Below are 14,285 nucleotides of genomic sequence, written 5' to 3'. Positions count from 1 at the left end.
GCAGGAGGGATGTTAGTCAGACTTCAAAAAGAACTTCCTTGCTGCCTGAGTTAGGCATCCTGCCCGTCTGGTAAGAGGTTAGACGGAATGACGCCTGGACTAGAGGAAGTGGGAGACAGGCAACCCTTGTGCCCTTGGCCAAGGTAGAAGCGGGCCCGGCTATTTTAAGAAAGCACCGCTAAAGTTACTAGGGCAACTGCTCTCCTTGGGAACTCCAGGGCAGGCAAGTGGTGACCTCGGAAGGAAGAAGGGGTCTGTTCGAGTGGTCAGGGGGGCGCAAGAACGTGCGAGGCGGGGGTGCGCGGGGCTCACCGCGGGGAGGGGCTGCGCGGGCTCGGCGTGGTGCTGAAGGGGACAGCGCCAGATTTGTCGCACTGCGCAGGCGCAGAAGCTGGAACAACGCTGGGATGGGGAGGAGGCGCGCGGCCCGAGGTGGTGCGCGCCCACTTGACTCTATCTTAGCACAAATCTGTCCTCCCAGCTACCCTTCCCCAAGCAGGCGGAGGAAAAGGGAGCAAGTCCCTCACCCAAACTGACCCTCCTTGGTCCTTCCCCGCTGCTGTTCACTCCCTCTCGCAGCATGGGAGTGGGGGTGGGGTGGGGGAGGGTGGAGGAGTGTGAAAGGGATTCGGGGAAAACCAGGATGCCTGAATTCTTTATCCCGACTCGCTTGATCCCGGACAAGGTGCTGCCTCTCCAGGGCCTCGGTTTCATCTTCAAAGTGGAGTGACGGAACAGACATGCCCACCTTGTAGAGGTGCCGAAGCCCTGATAATGGATGGGAAGCATTTTTCGTTATGAAGAGGCAGGTGAAACGGTTGCACGACGGGAAAGTGCAACCCTGCTGGGGCGGGGGATGGGGGGGTGGGGGGATGGGAGCTATCTGGGACAGCAGTAGCCCTCGGCCTCCTTCACATCCTCCCCGCCAATGGATGATGGGGAAAGCACTGCTCCAGAGGTTCCCTGGAGCGGACTCTGAACTAGGATCTGGGGACGCAGTGAGAGGGCAACCCAGAGTCTGAGCTCAGAGCTCTGGGGTGGGAGGGGATTACTGCCCCAGGGCAGGCCCAGCCCCAGACCCCACAACTAAACCCCCAGGCCAACCGATAAGCAGTATTCCTGGGGGGCTGACCTGAACACTTATTCTTCTCAGGACTCTAGACCTCCTGGGTAAAGGAAAGGGACCCAGTTGGAGATACAGTCCTTCTTCTCGACCCTACATTTCTCCCTCCAAGGTGTAAACCCGTTACAAATCTTCCGGGAGTGGAAGGGGTTGGATAGCTCTGTACTTCACAATTAACCAGGGATGGGAGGTTTGGGCAAGTTTGCTTGATGAAGGAAGAAAAGTTCTAGCTTTCCCTGTTCAATTCATTCAGCAATTCTTGGGCATCTACTACGTGCCAGGCAATAAGAGCCTGGACAGTTTTTCCCCATTTTTCAAACTCGCTAAACGCTATCAGAGGGCAGAGAAAATAGGCCCAGAACCTTAACAGTCCTGGCCCCGCCCCTTATACGTTTGGCTTTGCCTGCTCCTCCCATCACTTCACTTTGAGGCGGCCACTGGCCCAAAACGAAAAAAGCCAGTCTCTGCTGCACCATCGCATTCTTCAGCCTCGGGTCTCAAGCCCTGTAGCGGAGAAGGCGAGGTCTAACTTTACACCACCGGCCTGTTTCGCCTTCAGTTTCGGGATCCATCCGGAACACTTTCAGACAGGATCCTCAGTGAGCCGGCACTCGATTGAATCGGTCTGTCTCTACAGCCAAAGTAGGCGGGTTTGCTGCGGCCGCTCCAGGCCAAAGCAAGAAGACCTTACTGCGCACGCGCAGTAGACAACCGATGGAGCCACCGATGGAGCAGTCCGGAGGGGAGCAAGAGCCCGGAGCCGTCAGGTACCGAGCACCGGAGGGGCCGAGAGAGGGAAAAAAGGCCTGGGGGAGGGGAGCTGAACCAGGGCCGGGTCTGGGGGTCGCTTTTAGGAGCCGGGGCTTAGGAGCATAACGGAGGCGGACTCGCAGGTAACAGCAACCCGGGGACGCCGCCGCCAACGCCCCTTTGCCCGCAGGCTCCTGGACCTGCCCTGGGAAGACGTACTGCTCCCACACGTCCTGAGCCGTGTGCCGCTGCGCCAGCTGCTCCGGCTGCAGCGCGTCAGTCGGGCCTTCCGGGCGCTAGTGCAGCTGCACCTGGCCGGGCTGCGCCGCTTCGACGCCGCTCAGGTAAGCCTGGGGCCGGAGCCCCGCCCCCTTCTGGATACTGCCCCCGCCCCGGCTCCAGCCCCGCCTCCAACCCCCAGTCCCCAGCCCTGAACCTCCAGACCCCAGCTCCGCTGTCTACCCTTCGGGATCCCCCTTGGGCCTCTAGGAATGACCTGGAAGCGATCCACCCAGCGAGAAGTACTCTCAAAGGGCGAGTACCGGGAATCAACTCAGAGGGCGCGTAGGGTCTCTCTTGGGAGGTCAGGTGGCAAGCCCCGAGGGCGACCTGTTGCCAGGAAAGCACTCCTCAGGGACGGGTAGGCAGCGTCCGCCCCCGGAACCAGCTGAGAGTCGAGGTGCTTCCCCGCCCGTAGGTGGGTCCGCAGATCCCGCAGGCCGCATTGGCCTGGCTGCTGCGGGACGCCGAGGGGCTGCAGGAGCTGGCGCTGGCGCCGTGTCACGAATGGCTGTCGGACGAGGATCTGGTGCCGGTGCTGGCGCGGAATCCCCAGCTGCGGAGTGTGGCGCTGGCCGGCTGCGGGCAACTGAGCCGCCGCGCGCTGGGGGCGCTGGCCGAGGGCTGCCCCCGCCTGCAGCGCCTTTCGCTCGCGCACTGTGACTGGGTAGATGGACTGGCGCTGCGCGGCCTCGCTGACCGCTGTCCGGCCCTTGAGGAGCTGGACCTCACCGCCTGCCGACAGCTCAAGGATGAAGCCATCGTGTACCTGGCGCAGAGGCGCGGCGCAGGCCTTCGCAGCCTCTCGCTGGCGGTCAACGCCAATGTGGGGGACGTCGCCGTCCAGGAGTTGGCTCGCAACTGCCCGGAACTCCAGCACCTCGACCTAACCGGCTGCCTCCGGGTCGGAAGCGACGGTGTCAGGTGCCTGGGCCTGGGGTCGGTGGGACGGGAGGAGGGCAATCACTTAGCCTCTGGGGGTCGGGGCGGGCTGTAGTTGTCGAAAGGCAGAACTGGGGTTTCTGTATCTTCCTGCTACCACGGCACCCCCATTCTGAATAGGAAGGGCCTCTAAGGAATGCCTAGGCCAGAGAGCCCACAGTTTAAAAACTTTTTTGAACCAGTATTTACACATTGGGAGATTTCACATACAGAGTACAAAAGTCAGATTTCTAGCTGTTCTTCAACAAAGGGAAAACCTTGCAATCCTGGGCACAGCTGAGAAGCAGGTTCCCTGTTTCAGAGACAGGAAGTCTCCGGTTCACTGGAGGCATTAAGTGTATGACCCCAAATCGGGTCTCCTCCCTTCTGTACGGAGGGAAGAAGTATGCCCCGAACTGGAGGGAGACAGGGGCTTTGCCGGCTCCCCCACCGTGGGTGTAGCGGCTTCACGCCCCTCACCTCACCCGGCTCCTCCCCCAGGACGCTGGCCGAGTACTGCCCCGCGCTGCGCTCGCTGCGGGTGCGGCACTGCCACCATGTGGCCGAGCCCAGCCTAAGTCGTTTGCGGAAGCGCGGCGTGGACATCGATGTGGAGCCTCCGCTGCATCAGGCCCTGGTGCTGCTACAGGACATGGCAGGCTTTGCACCCTTTGTCAACCTGCAGGTCTGACCCGCCTGCCGATGGGCACAGCTGGACTGTGTGGCGGGGCCTCACTGTGAACCGTAGGGAAACTGAACTGTGGGGGCCTCGGCTGAGAGGCCAGTGCCCTGCCCTACCCTGGAGCTTCAAATAAAGAGCTTTTTACCCCTTCTTGCCTGGCGCTGCTGCCCTGTTGGAGATAGGGGATGTGAGGCTGGGAGAGACAGACACAGTACTCCAGCACCCCAGCTGTGAAATGACCAGAATGCACTCACACCTTCCTGGGGCTACCTTTACTGTGCCCATGGCAGCTCCAAGAGGAGGTTAACACTGTGGAGCAAGGAAGTAGGGAAAGACGGGGGACAGGAGTTAGGGTGGGCCCTGTGTGGAGGTGTAGGGCTCCTGCATCCCTCTGGGATCTGAGCCTAGACGGCTCCGGCAGAGTCTGGCGAGTGCCTCAGTGGAAGCGGTACTTTCTGGCTGGCTTGAGGTTGATGTATGTGGCCTTCATCTCCTCAGCCTCAGGGTTCCGCACATCTTTGAATCGCTCCCCTTTGGTGCTCACTACCTGGTTGTCGATGTATCGGATCAGCTTCTTGGGAGCCTGTCAGGCAATCAGGTAGTGAGTAGCAGAAGCCAGGAGACGGTTGCACCCACTCCACGACCCTAGGAGCTGTGACCGTCTCACCTCCTTAGGAGCCATAGGCCGGTGAATCTTCTGATCCTCTGCGCTATCCACCATCATGTACCTGCCAAAAACTGGCTGGGTGAAGCTCCTGCCACCCTAGGAAAACCCTCTAAGGGCCCGGCCCGGCCCAGCCCAGCCCAGCCCAGACCAGACTCACTTCTGCAGGATGAAAGACTTCAGCTCATCCTTTTGGGGCCCTCTGAGGCGCCTGGGCAGGTCCTGCAGAGAGGGGAAGCCTGTCTAGGGCCTAGGGTACCAGCAGGAAAAGCAAATGGGGATAGGCTAGGGGCGGGGGCTTAACACTAAGGTGGAACATAGCTGAGGTTACATGGGGTTGGGGGGCCGTCTAGCAGAGGATACCTGGTTGTGGCCATCCCAGGCTGCAGGCCCCTCCTCCTTCCCCTCTACCAGCATCTGCACAGCTTCTTCCAAGTCCCCTCGAGCTTTGGCCAACACCCACTGGGCCTGCTCCACCGAACAGGTAGGGAACACCTCCAGAAGTACGTCCACCCCTGGCAGCAGTTCCTCCTCAGCACCGGATGCCTGTGGGCATAAATGTTGCCAAGAGGCAATACTTCCTCCTTTCCAGGGCCCTAGCTCCCTCGTCGGTACCCTCCTCTACCAGTACCTCATCTTGAGTGTCCCCAGCAGCAGTCAGAGAAGACATCATCTCTTCTTTGAGCCTCTGCAGAGGCTCTGGGGAGACAGATACCTGACCTTGGACCTCAGAGCTCTGTGGTTTCAGGTTCTCTTAAAGAGGCAGAAAGAGCAACAGGTTTGCCAGGGCTTTGGGGGATGGGGGTTTGAGCCACCCAAGTGCCCAATTCCCAGACTCACCTTTGTTCCTGGCACCACTCAACTGCCCTGAGAGCTTCCGCATCATTTCCCCTATTGTACCTCTGAAAAGGCAAGGAGGGCGGTAAAAGGACAACTCTGCCCACCCTCCACAATCAGCCAGCCCTCCCCCTTCTCTTGGTCCCAGCCAGGCCCCACCTTGGGATGTAGGCGAAGCCAGGCACATAGGCCTCCATCATCTCAGTGAAGGCCTCCATATCGAAATTCTCCTCCGATGGGCCTGAGGGGCCCAGGTCCTCAAGGACCCCAAGCACATAGGAGAAGATGACCTCATCCAAGCCGCTGCAGGAGGGGGACAGGACAAGCCCTGTTACCTCCAGCATTGCCACCTAGCCTGGGACTCCAGCCCTGGGCTTCATGGGGTCCAGGAGCCAGACCTCAAGCCTTAAGCCCAGAAGAGTATCCCACCCACCCCCCGACCCCCTCAGAGCTTTGGTTTCCCGTCTGTTCAACAAGGGTGACAGGAACAGGATGAGAGGTTAAGGCCATACCAGCAAATCATAACCAGCCCTCCTCCACCTGAGGAATAGGGCTGAGTACTTCCCACCCCAGTCTTTCCATCGGCCAGGGCCCAGAGTACTGCCCAGCAGCTCCAACTCTGGCCCCAGCATGACCCTTCTAGGAGAGCAGCTTCTACCTGAGGTCAGCCTCTGGGAGGTGCGTCTGAACAAAGGCAAGGAGGGCTGCACTGACAATCCTCTCCAGCTCCATGCTCTCTCCTCTTCTGAAGGGACACAAGACAGAGGCTTGTCAGGCCCTCTTCTGCCTGCCCCTGCCCACCAGGTCCAGGGGCGGCCAGCTCCTCCCTCCTGCCCTGCGTGGAAACCATTTGTTGACGTTGCCCATAGCTTCCAGTTCTTCAGCCCTCCCCCGCTCCCTCAAGCAGAGCCACAGCCCCCTGCCTGCCTATCTCTCCACCTCCTCCAGCCTGAGACAGGGCAGGACGCTGTCTCAGGAGAAAGTTTCCAGAGTGGACGTTTCCCTCCCCCCTCCCCCTGACCTCTCCCCATCTCCCCACCCCATTCCCCAACAGTAGGCCTAGACCCTCTGGGAAGAAGCCAAGGTCTTGAGGTCACATGCCTCCTGGCTGAGGAATCCCATCACTGAGAGGGCCACTTGGCCCCCAAGTCCAACCACAAGGGACCCATTGTCCAGCCCCCCAAGAAGCAGGCCTCAGGACTGAGCACAGCCATTCCCCCACCCAGAATGGGCCACCCACCCTCTGCACAAAGGGGCTTTTCTGGCTCTGGGGCCCAGATAGAAGGGGAAGCCTTTCATGAATTCTCTCTTCCTGCCAGGTCCTTGCCCTTCCAGTAGCTTGGGCCTATCTACGGAGGACTTTCCATCCTCCGCCCCAAGGCCTACGGAGCCTTACAAGATCTGGCCTTTGCTTACCTCTCCAACCTCACCACTCCCTCCTTGCTAACTCCACTCCTGCCCCAGCAGCCTCCTTGCTATTCCTCAGACTTGCCCAGTTTCTTTCTACCTGTCTCCTTCAGATATCCACATGGCTCATCCCCCTCACCTCTGCCAGGGCTCTGCTCAAATGTTGCCTCCATAGAGAGACCTTCCCTGACTAACTGACCAAAATTAGGCATTCCCCATACTCCCCAATCCCTTACTCTGCTTTATTTTCTATACAGCATATACTACAGCTCCATGTTATCTTTATGTTTATTTGCCTGTTGTCCTCCCCCACGGAATGTAAGCTTCAAGAAGAGGGAGTTTGGGGGGGTGTACTTTGTCTTATCCATTGGTATAGCCCTAGCACCTAGAAGAATGCCTGCACTTAGTAGGTGCTCGATAAATACTTATTGACTTATTTCATTCCTACTTACATGCTTTTGACTCCCAAAAGTCTGTATTTGGTAGTCAGGAACATCTAGGTGGTAAAGAACTGCTCCAGACCCACAAGTCCAAATGTCAGCTCATTACCCCACTCCGAAGACCCAGGGGCACCTCAAACTTCACCTACCCCCAACTCACCATATCCTCCTGATCTGTGTACTCCCCCTCCAAACAGGCACCTCCTCCTGTTTCACCGGCTAACATGACTCACTCAGCTGCCGAACCTGAAACTTGGGGGTTACCCTTGATTTCACCGTCTCTCAACCCCTGCTGCAATCAATCAATCACCAGGTCCTATTGAATCTATTCCCTTATTATTCTCCATTCTATCCACTTCTCCCCAACTTCAGTCTGGCTTCCGCTCTACTGAATTTTCTCAGGCTAAGGGCTGAGTTACTTTTTCAGGTTTTGGTCTCATTAGGTTGAACCATATGAACTTGCCAATATTACCTGTTTTTTCTTTTTCAAAGTTGTGTGTGTGTGTGTGTGGTTTTTTTTTTTTTTTTTTTTTTGCAATATTACCTGTTTTTGATCTCAAAAAGAAAAGAAAAAGGCAATTTCTTGTAGTTTCACCTAATATTTGCCCTTTCAAGTAGCACCAATGTTGGTCTAGGAGGCATCACATCCTCCTATTTCTCTTCTACCTCTCTGGCCCATTTCTTCCCAGGCTCCCTTCTCTGTCCCCCTCTCCTCTGCTTCCCCCTAAATGTGGCAGCAAAGCTCAGGCTCAAAGCTGCTTCTCCTTTCTCCTCAGTCTGCACTGTCTCTCTCTGGAAGATCTCATCTGGGCCCACATCTTGTGCCAACTTCCATGTCACCAATTCCCAAATGTCCAATCCTCTAGTCCAGTCTCCTCCTCTGAGCTACACACTTGTACGTCTACCTCTCTGACACCTCTGTGGGGATGACTTAACATGTCCCAAACTGACATTCTCCCAAGTCTTTTATTCTTCCAAGGCTGTCCTCAGTATACGCATGTCCATGTACCCAGCTGTTCCTGCCACAAGTCCGGGAATTATCACTGACCATCCTACCCCTTGCCTTCTCACATCCAATCAGTCACCATGCCCTGACCATTATCCCTCAACATATCTACTTGTCTCCATCTCCACTCCCACTTGGCTCCAACTCTTGCCTTAACTGCAAGAGTTTCCTAAATGTTCTCCCCACTACCATCTTTCCCCCAACAACCTATCCTCTACAAAGATCATGGCTGTACAATATTACCAAAATATCACACTTTTTTCTGCTTAAAATCTGTCAGTGATTTCCTGCTTCCCTTCAGATAAGTCCAGATTCTTTTTGTGGCCCTCAATTCAGGGCCTTACTCCTGCCTACATCTCTCCAGCCTCACTGCCCCCCCCCGCCCCCACCAAGGATCACTCCCTTCCACCCCGGCTTGCTTTCAGCTTGCCAGCACTCCAGCTTTTTCACAGCAAGGGTCTTTGCACAAACTGTTTCCTCTGCCTGGGCAACTTGCCACCTCCACCCCTTCACTTGCTAACTCCTCTCACCTTTCAGGTTTCAGTTTACAATTTCCTTCCAGGGATGCTCCCCTGACCCTTTAGAACTGGTTTGGTCTCCTCTATCTTACACCCTCATTGCAGACTACACTTTTCCTTACTTAGCAGTACCTTTTACAGCTATAATTAAAACATTATTGGGGCAATGTTTAATGTCTCTTCCACACGTTTCATGAGGGCAGAGACTACACTCCTGGCTTATTCATCAATGTACACTCAGTGTCTCCTGTGAAGTAGACACTCAATAAACAGTTACTCCCCACTTTAGAAATGAAGAGATTGAAGCTCAGTGGGTTTAATGACTTGCCCAAAGTCACCTGGCTTGACTGTTGTAGTCAGGAGATAAATCCAGGGCACCCAGTTGAGTGAGTGTATATTCTGGGAGCTACTCCAGGGGATGGGGAGATGTCAAGACCTCCAGTTGGGTTGAGATAGGGCTACCATCTAGTATCGCAGCTCCCTTGTCCCCTGACTGGTAACACAGAGTTACTGTGACAGCACAGGGGTCGCTTAGGACAGCAGAACTGGGAAGACCTATCCTACCAGGGGGGACAGCCTCTTGCTCCAGAGCCTACCATAGGCCCTGGGGAGGAAGAGAACGGCTCAGACAGGGCATACCAGATCCCATCATGCAGCTCCCCCAAGAGGTCAGCCCCCTGTGGAGACCTACATCCACCCTGGGTTATACCAATCCTGCCTGCTAGCAGTTGCCTGCCAACCTCTGCTGGGACAAAAGTCCACGGATGCTGCACGAAAGCTTCTAGGGAAGAAGCTCTCAGGGATGTGTCTGATGCCCCTAGGTTTCTAACCAAGGTCCAAGAGCCAGGGAGTTATTATTAGGAAACACCCCACTGTGCCCAAATAAAAAGTCTTCCTGCCCTGAGCTTTTGCTCTAGCTTGTCTCCTAATGGAACATCCTCCTTCCTCCTGTTCTTGGGCTGCCCAAACTTCACCCAGCCTTCAAAGCTTGCCACTTCTTTGTCACCCTTCTCCATCCCCCTAGGCTTCCTCAGCATCTCTTTCCTACCCAGAGGCTTCTCCTAATATTTCTCCTCCACAGTCCCTAAGCTGGGGAAGCTGCAGCCTGAGCAGCCAGCCTTCTCCAGGGTAAGAACATGATTTCCGTGAGACTTTTCAAATTCTGGATATAGCCCACAGAGCCCCATTACTTCCTGGGGGCTCCAAATAAGGGTTCACTGGTTAGCTGCACCCATGAAATGTGATTGTCGGGCTTCCCTGGTGGCGCAGTGGTTGGGAGTCCGTCTGCCGATGCAGGGGACGCGGGCTCGTGCCCCGGTCCGGGAGGATCCCACGTGCCGCGAAGCGGCTGGGCCCGTGGGCCGTGGCCGCTGGGCCTGCGCGTCCGGAGCCTGTGCTCCGCGGCAGTGAGAGGCCCGCGTACCGCAAAAAAAAAAAAAGTAATTGTCATCCTGTCATGAGTCCTGTTTAAACACCTCTGATGAAGGTAAAAATATTTAGCATTTACTGACTGCTTACAATCTATCAAGGATTGTTCTATGCACTTTACATGTATTAACTTACCTAATCCTCACAATTACATTAACATATAGATACTAATATATCATATTGATATTACCCAAAGGGAAATGGAGGCACTGAGAGGTTAAGTAACTTGCCCAGGGGCCACACAGTAAGTTAATGGCAGATTTACACCCAGGCGGTCTGGCTCATTGTTAACCACTACACTAGACCACCTTTCATGATGCAAATGGTCAGTCCCCAGCCTGTAATCTGATCCTCTCCTGTTTGGCTGGCCCTCTTGCCTACCTCAGAATCTTTGCTCACACCATTCTCCCCATTCAGAATGTCTTTCCCTTTGCCTCTCACTCTGCAGGCCTCACTTCCTTCCTGCAGCCAACCCTGACTGCCCCATCCTCACTGCCCCCAGCTGGCCTGAGAGCATCCCCAGGAACAAGCACAGGCCTGGACTTTCCAGATGTTCCATAAAAGCCCCCTGGACAAGTTTAAGTGAGACTGGGGGAAGGAGTACCATGTTGTTCCCTTGGGGTGGGGAGACGCCCAAGGTGGAGGGAGAGCAGAAGGCCATGTGGGAGGAGGAATCCTGGGAAGCAGAGTGGAAGAAGTCTGGGGCACTCGAGAGGGTCTAGAAACGAGGTCTTCACTGCTTCTCCCAGCCCCTACGGAGCCCAGCTCCTGGGGCCCTCGTCCCATAACGCAGGTTCCAGAGCACATCATTGTCCCCTGACCCCCAAGTCAGGTCTTAGAGGAGCCAAGGACACCGATGGGTACACAAGGGATTCCGGCACCCAAAGTCAGGCAGGAGCACAAATGGGGGGAGGGGGGAATACAGGAAGTGGGACCACGAGGATGGCCCACCCCTGAAGCAGGAGCTCCCTAAACGAGCTAGCGGAGTACCTATAAGCATCCAGAATAGTGGGCCCGAGGGCACAGGGATGCGGTTGCGGCCCTGAGGGACACATGATGAGGGAGGCCTGAGCAAGCTAGGATGTGCCTTGATACAGGCCACGGCGAGAATCAGAGATGGGGTTCCGGCGGGCCCCGGGGGTACCGTGGGGAGACACACAGGACGGGTACCCTGGATCAACGCTCTCCGCGACTCTCTTAGCCCTGGGCCGGGGCTTGGAGGGGAAATCACCTGCTCCGTCGGGCGCCGCCGGCGACTTGTCCCGCGCGGTGCAGCTCTCATCCCCCAGCCCCACCAACGAGATCAAAGGCGGGGCCCAGAGCGGTTTCTTTCCAGAAGCGCTGTGGTAGCCATTTTTAAGAAGGGCATGCCCACAACTGGGCGGGGCTTCTGCTACCATTCTCATTTGTCTCAGAGCTTTGGGCGAGCTCCCTCGGCGGCCATTTTTGTTGAGGGTACGGAGGAGTTAGGCGTGGAGATCCAGCCAGTGGGTGGAGTCTCAGTGACTGACTGTTATCCCCTCCTAGTGCCTTGCCGTCTGCCCAGACGGGAGAACATTGTGACCCCACCCAGTGTCCTCCCATCCGTCTTATTTCCTCGCCCCCAAATCTCCGCCCTCAAATCCTGTAGCTTCCCCACCTCCACCCCGCCCTTGTCTCTCCCTGGTTGGTTCTGGTGGCCCTACTCCTAGACCCAGTGTTCTTCCCCAAATCCCGTGTCTCTCCCCCTTCGTGTCCAGTCTATATTCAAGCCTTGTCACCCAACAACTCTTAAGTGCTGACTTACCCGCCATGTCTATCTCTCCTTTGTATTCTCTTAACAGCGATGTTTCCCCAAGATTAGTGTGGGTTACCAGGGCCTGGGTCTTGGGACCTGGAGCCTGGTTTGGATGGGGGAGGGGGGGCAGCAGGTGCTCTGAGCGAGGATCCACCTGAGCGCAGATCCACGACGGCCTGCAGGCCATGCCCACCCCCAGTAACTTCATGCCCGAGTTGGCAGGGCTTCTCATTTAGGACAGGACGGCTGAACTCCAGTACCCTGTAAGGCCTCAGCTTCCTCTTTCTCTTCCTGCTACGGAGCTTCCCGGTGCTACCCTGTGGGGAAGCCCATAGCCTTCCCTTCCCAAGAACCCTTTAATGGGTCATGAAGGAAGGAGTTCCATTCAAGGCTGAACTCTCCCATCCCCGATCAGCAGCGATGAGCTTCTTTTCAGGGCTAGTCCCCCTTGTAGGGCGCTGGGGACCCTGAGATTATCCCTATCCACAGGAGCTCACAGTCCAAGGTAGAAAGTCCCATCCTCTCTTCCCTAAGGACTGAGGCAGTGCCAAAATATGGAGCAAAAGGGGATCACTGCTCCCTCTTCCAGTCCTGTCCCTCACAGCAGCCTCCCACCCCCCCCCCCAGGATCCTCTGGCCTCAAAGAGAGCAAGATGTTGGCTGCTGGGGAGAGGAGGCAGGAAAGGGGAGGAAAGAAGGAGGGAGCACCTTTGGCGACGTGTCTCCCGTAAAAGCACTGCTGCTGCCAGCCTGGTGCTGCTGGGGTTAATGAGGGGTGGGGTGACAGCCACTTTGTTCTCTGGCCAAGCAGGCCCCTGGGAAAGGGGTGATGGATAGCTTCCAGCCCTCTAAAGACTTGGCCATCGCTCCCCTCCCCCAGTCCCCTATCCTCCCTCCCCCTCTATTGCACAATACTGATGACTCTCCTCTCCCTACTACCTCCATTACAGGAATTTTCAGGTTTCCTCAGAAGAGCTGTCCCTAGTCCTGGCTCAGGACCCTTGTGGCCATCCCTGAGGCATACCATTCCCCCTCCCCCACGGCCTGTTTCTTGAATAGCAGTTGGATGTAGCTACATATTATCATGGGAAAGAACTTCCTGCGTTTTCGGGGAAGGATGATGGGAAAGACCATTTAGAGGGAGCCCCTCAGTTCCCAGTTCAGACCCTGGAGAGTCTCAACTCTGTGCAGCAAGGGTTAGGTTTTGGAGTCAGAGGACAGAGAGTGGGCTGAGGAGAGGGACCACCACAGGCACAAGGACACACACAAACTGTAAGGCAGGGGATCCAGGGAACACTTGTCCTTCTCGACATTCCACAGCAGGCTGGACCTTAAGCTCCTGATTTGCTGTCCCCTCAGGTCTCAATCTCTCTCCACAGGATGGGAACAAACTCCACTTATGCTTTGGATGGTGCCTGAAGCTACATGAGGTGAAAGGAGGTATAGCGATACCTCCTCTCTCCCCATTCTGTCAAATGAATTCTGCAACAGATGCTGGGTCTCCTGAGCTGATGGGAGAAGCCAGAAGCCTGCGCTGAAGCTTCCCCTAGCACATCAGTTCCCCATCATCCAACCTCAGAATGAGGAAATTGGGCTTGAATTAGGCATAAAGAGATTTCCCAGACATTAAGAGCAGAGAAAGAACCCAGCTGGCTGGTCTCAAGGGGTGGGAGGGACTCGGAGACTGAGGTGAGGAAGGGAATGCTTTGAAAGATGGGGTGGGGGGGGAAGAGGAGGGTCCCCACTCTTGCTTGAGGTCAGCAAGGGCTCTCTGGGCAGGGTGCCTGGCCCTCCCACACCTTCTTCCTTTCTCAGAAGAGCCAGGATGGGGCGGGGGCGGGAGTTGGCTGGGGCGGGCCCTATTTAAGGAGCAGTCTCTGGGAGCATCACTGTAGATCCAGCTCCAGGAGGGAGAGAAGAGGCTTCATGGGTAAGTGCAGACCCCTTTCTCTCAACTCAAGCAGGGTGGGGGTAGGGTGACTCCTGAGCCTGCCAGCTTGCCTCTCCAACTCCAGGGATAGGCTGCAGGTCTGCCCTGTGAATGGGAATAGCACCCCAGCCCTCAGTTTAACTCTGCAGAAAGTCAATGTGTGTTTCAGGGAAGTCTTTCTCTTCTGCTCCCTTATCTATCCCAGGTACTTCAGATCTTCACTTCAGGTGGAGGGATTTTCAGGGAGTTGGGACTCCTGGACCTCTCTCTATCTTGGGGATCCACATTTTGTGGGTCCTCTTTGGCTCAGGAAGCCACTCATTCTCTAGAGAAATGCCCTTCTCAGTGTACATGTTCTGGCTGTTCCCCCAGCCCCTTGCCCATCCAGTCCACATCTGGCCCCACCAGGAGCATATCTGGGCAGGAGATGACGGGTCTGACTCTGCAGTACCCACGGAATCCCTACCACAGCCCTGAGTCCCCTCCCCTCATATCCTACATCAGTATCCTGTTAGAATTTAGA

General features: G+C 56.1%; 2 protein-coding genes across 5 annotated transcripts; one reads left to right on the top strand and one right to left on the bottom strand.

The window, feature by feature from the left end:
- The first annotated feature begins 1,403 nt into the window (after window positions 1-1,403).
- Window positions 1,404-3,900, top strand: FBXL15 (F-box and leucine rich repeat protein 15). 2 transcript variants are annotated; one of them, XM_081249774.1, is made up of 4 exons: window positions 1,404-1,890; window positions 2,064-2,217; window positions 2,571-3,076; window positions 3,759-3,900. In XM_081249774.1, the coding sequence occupies exons 1-4, from the start codon at window positions 1,838-1,840 to the stop codon at window positions 3,886-3,888; spliced, it is 843 nt and encodes a 280-aa protein (XP_081105900.1). In that variant the 5' UTR covers window positions 1,404-1,837; the 3' UTR covers window positions 3,889-3,900. The 2 variants fall into 2 exon arrangements, with proteins under 2 accessions (XP_081105900.1, XP_081105899.1); XM_081249773.1 differs by having other exon boundaries at window positions 1,410-1,890; window positions 3,575-3,897.
- Window positions 3,901-4,008: 108 nt separating this feature from the next.
- CUEDC2 (CUE domain containing 2) lies at window positions 4,009-11,423 on the bottom strand. Of its 3 annotated transcripts, none has more exons than XM_081249797.1 (9): window positions 11,226-11,423; window positions 5,915-6,001; window positions 5,416-5,559; window positions 5,260-5,321; window positions 5,051-5,172; window positions 4,783-4,965; window positions 4,580-4,641; window positions 4,423-4,483; window positions 4,009-4,338 (listed from the first exon to the last, which is right to left on the bottom strand). In XM_081249797.1, exons 2-9 carry the CDS (start codon window positions 5,986-5,988, stop codon window positions 4,192-4,194), a joined length of 855 nt encoding a protein of 284 aa, XP_081105923.1. In that variant the 5' UTR covers window positions 5,989-6,001; window positions 11,226-11,423; the 3' UTR covers window positions 4,009-4,191. The 3 variants fall into 3 exon arrangements, with proteins under 3 accessions (XP_081105923.1, XP_081105924.1, XP_081105922.1); XM_081249798.1 differs by having other exon boundaries at window positions 5,915-6,091; window positions 11,287-11,423; XM_081249796.1 differs by having other exon boundaries at window positions 11,287-11,423.
- Window positions 11,424-14,285: the final 2,862 nt, after the last annotated feature.

This window comes from Mesoplodon bidens (genome assembly GCF_964165515.1).
Source record: "Mesoplodon bidens genome assembly, chromosome: 1".
NCBI classification, from domain to species: Eukaryota; Metazoa; Chordata; class Mammalia; order Artiodactyla; family Ziphiidae; genus Mesoplodon; species Mesoplodon bidens.
This window is presented reverse-complemented; position numbering and strand designations above follow the sequence as displayed.

Coding starts and splice junctions, on each gene's coding strand:
- FBXL15 (XM_081249773.1), top strand. CDS start 1,838: ATGGAGCCACCGATGGAGCAGTCCGGAGGGGAGCAAGAGCCCGGAGCC. Junction 2,218..2,570: donor GCCGCTTCGACGCCGCTCAG/GTAAGCCTGGGG, acceptor CCCCGCCCGTAG/GTGGGTCCGCAGATCCCGCA. Junction 3,077..3,574: donor GTCGGAAGCGACGGTGTCAG/GTGCCTGGGCCT, acceptor CTCCTCCCCCAG/GACGCTGGCCGAGTACTGCC.
- CUEDC2 (XM_081249797.1), bottom strand. CDS start 5,988: ATGGAGCTGGAGAGGATTGTCAGTGCAGCCCTCCTTGCCTTTGTTCAG. Junction 5,322..5,415: donor GGCTTCGCCTACATCCCAAG/GTGGGGCCTGGC, acceptor TTGCCTTTTCAG/AGGTACAATAGGGGAAATGA. Junction 4,642..4,782: donor CCTGGGATGGCCACAACCAG/GTATCCTCTGCT, acceptor CCCTCTCTGCAG/GACCTGCCCAGGCGCCTCAG.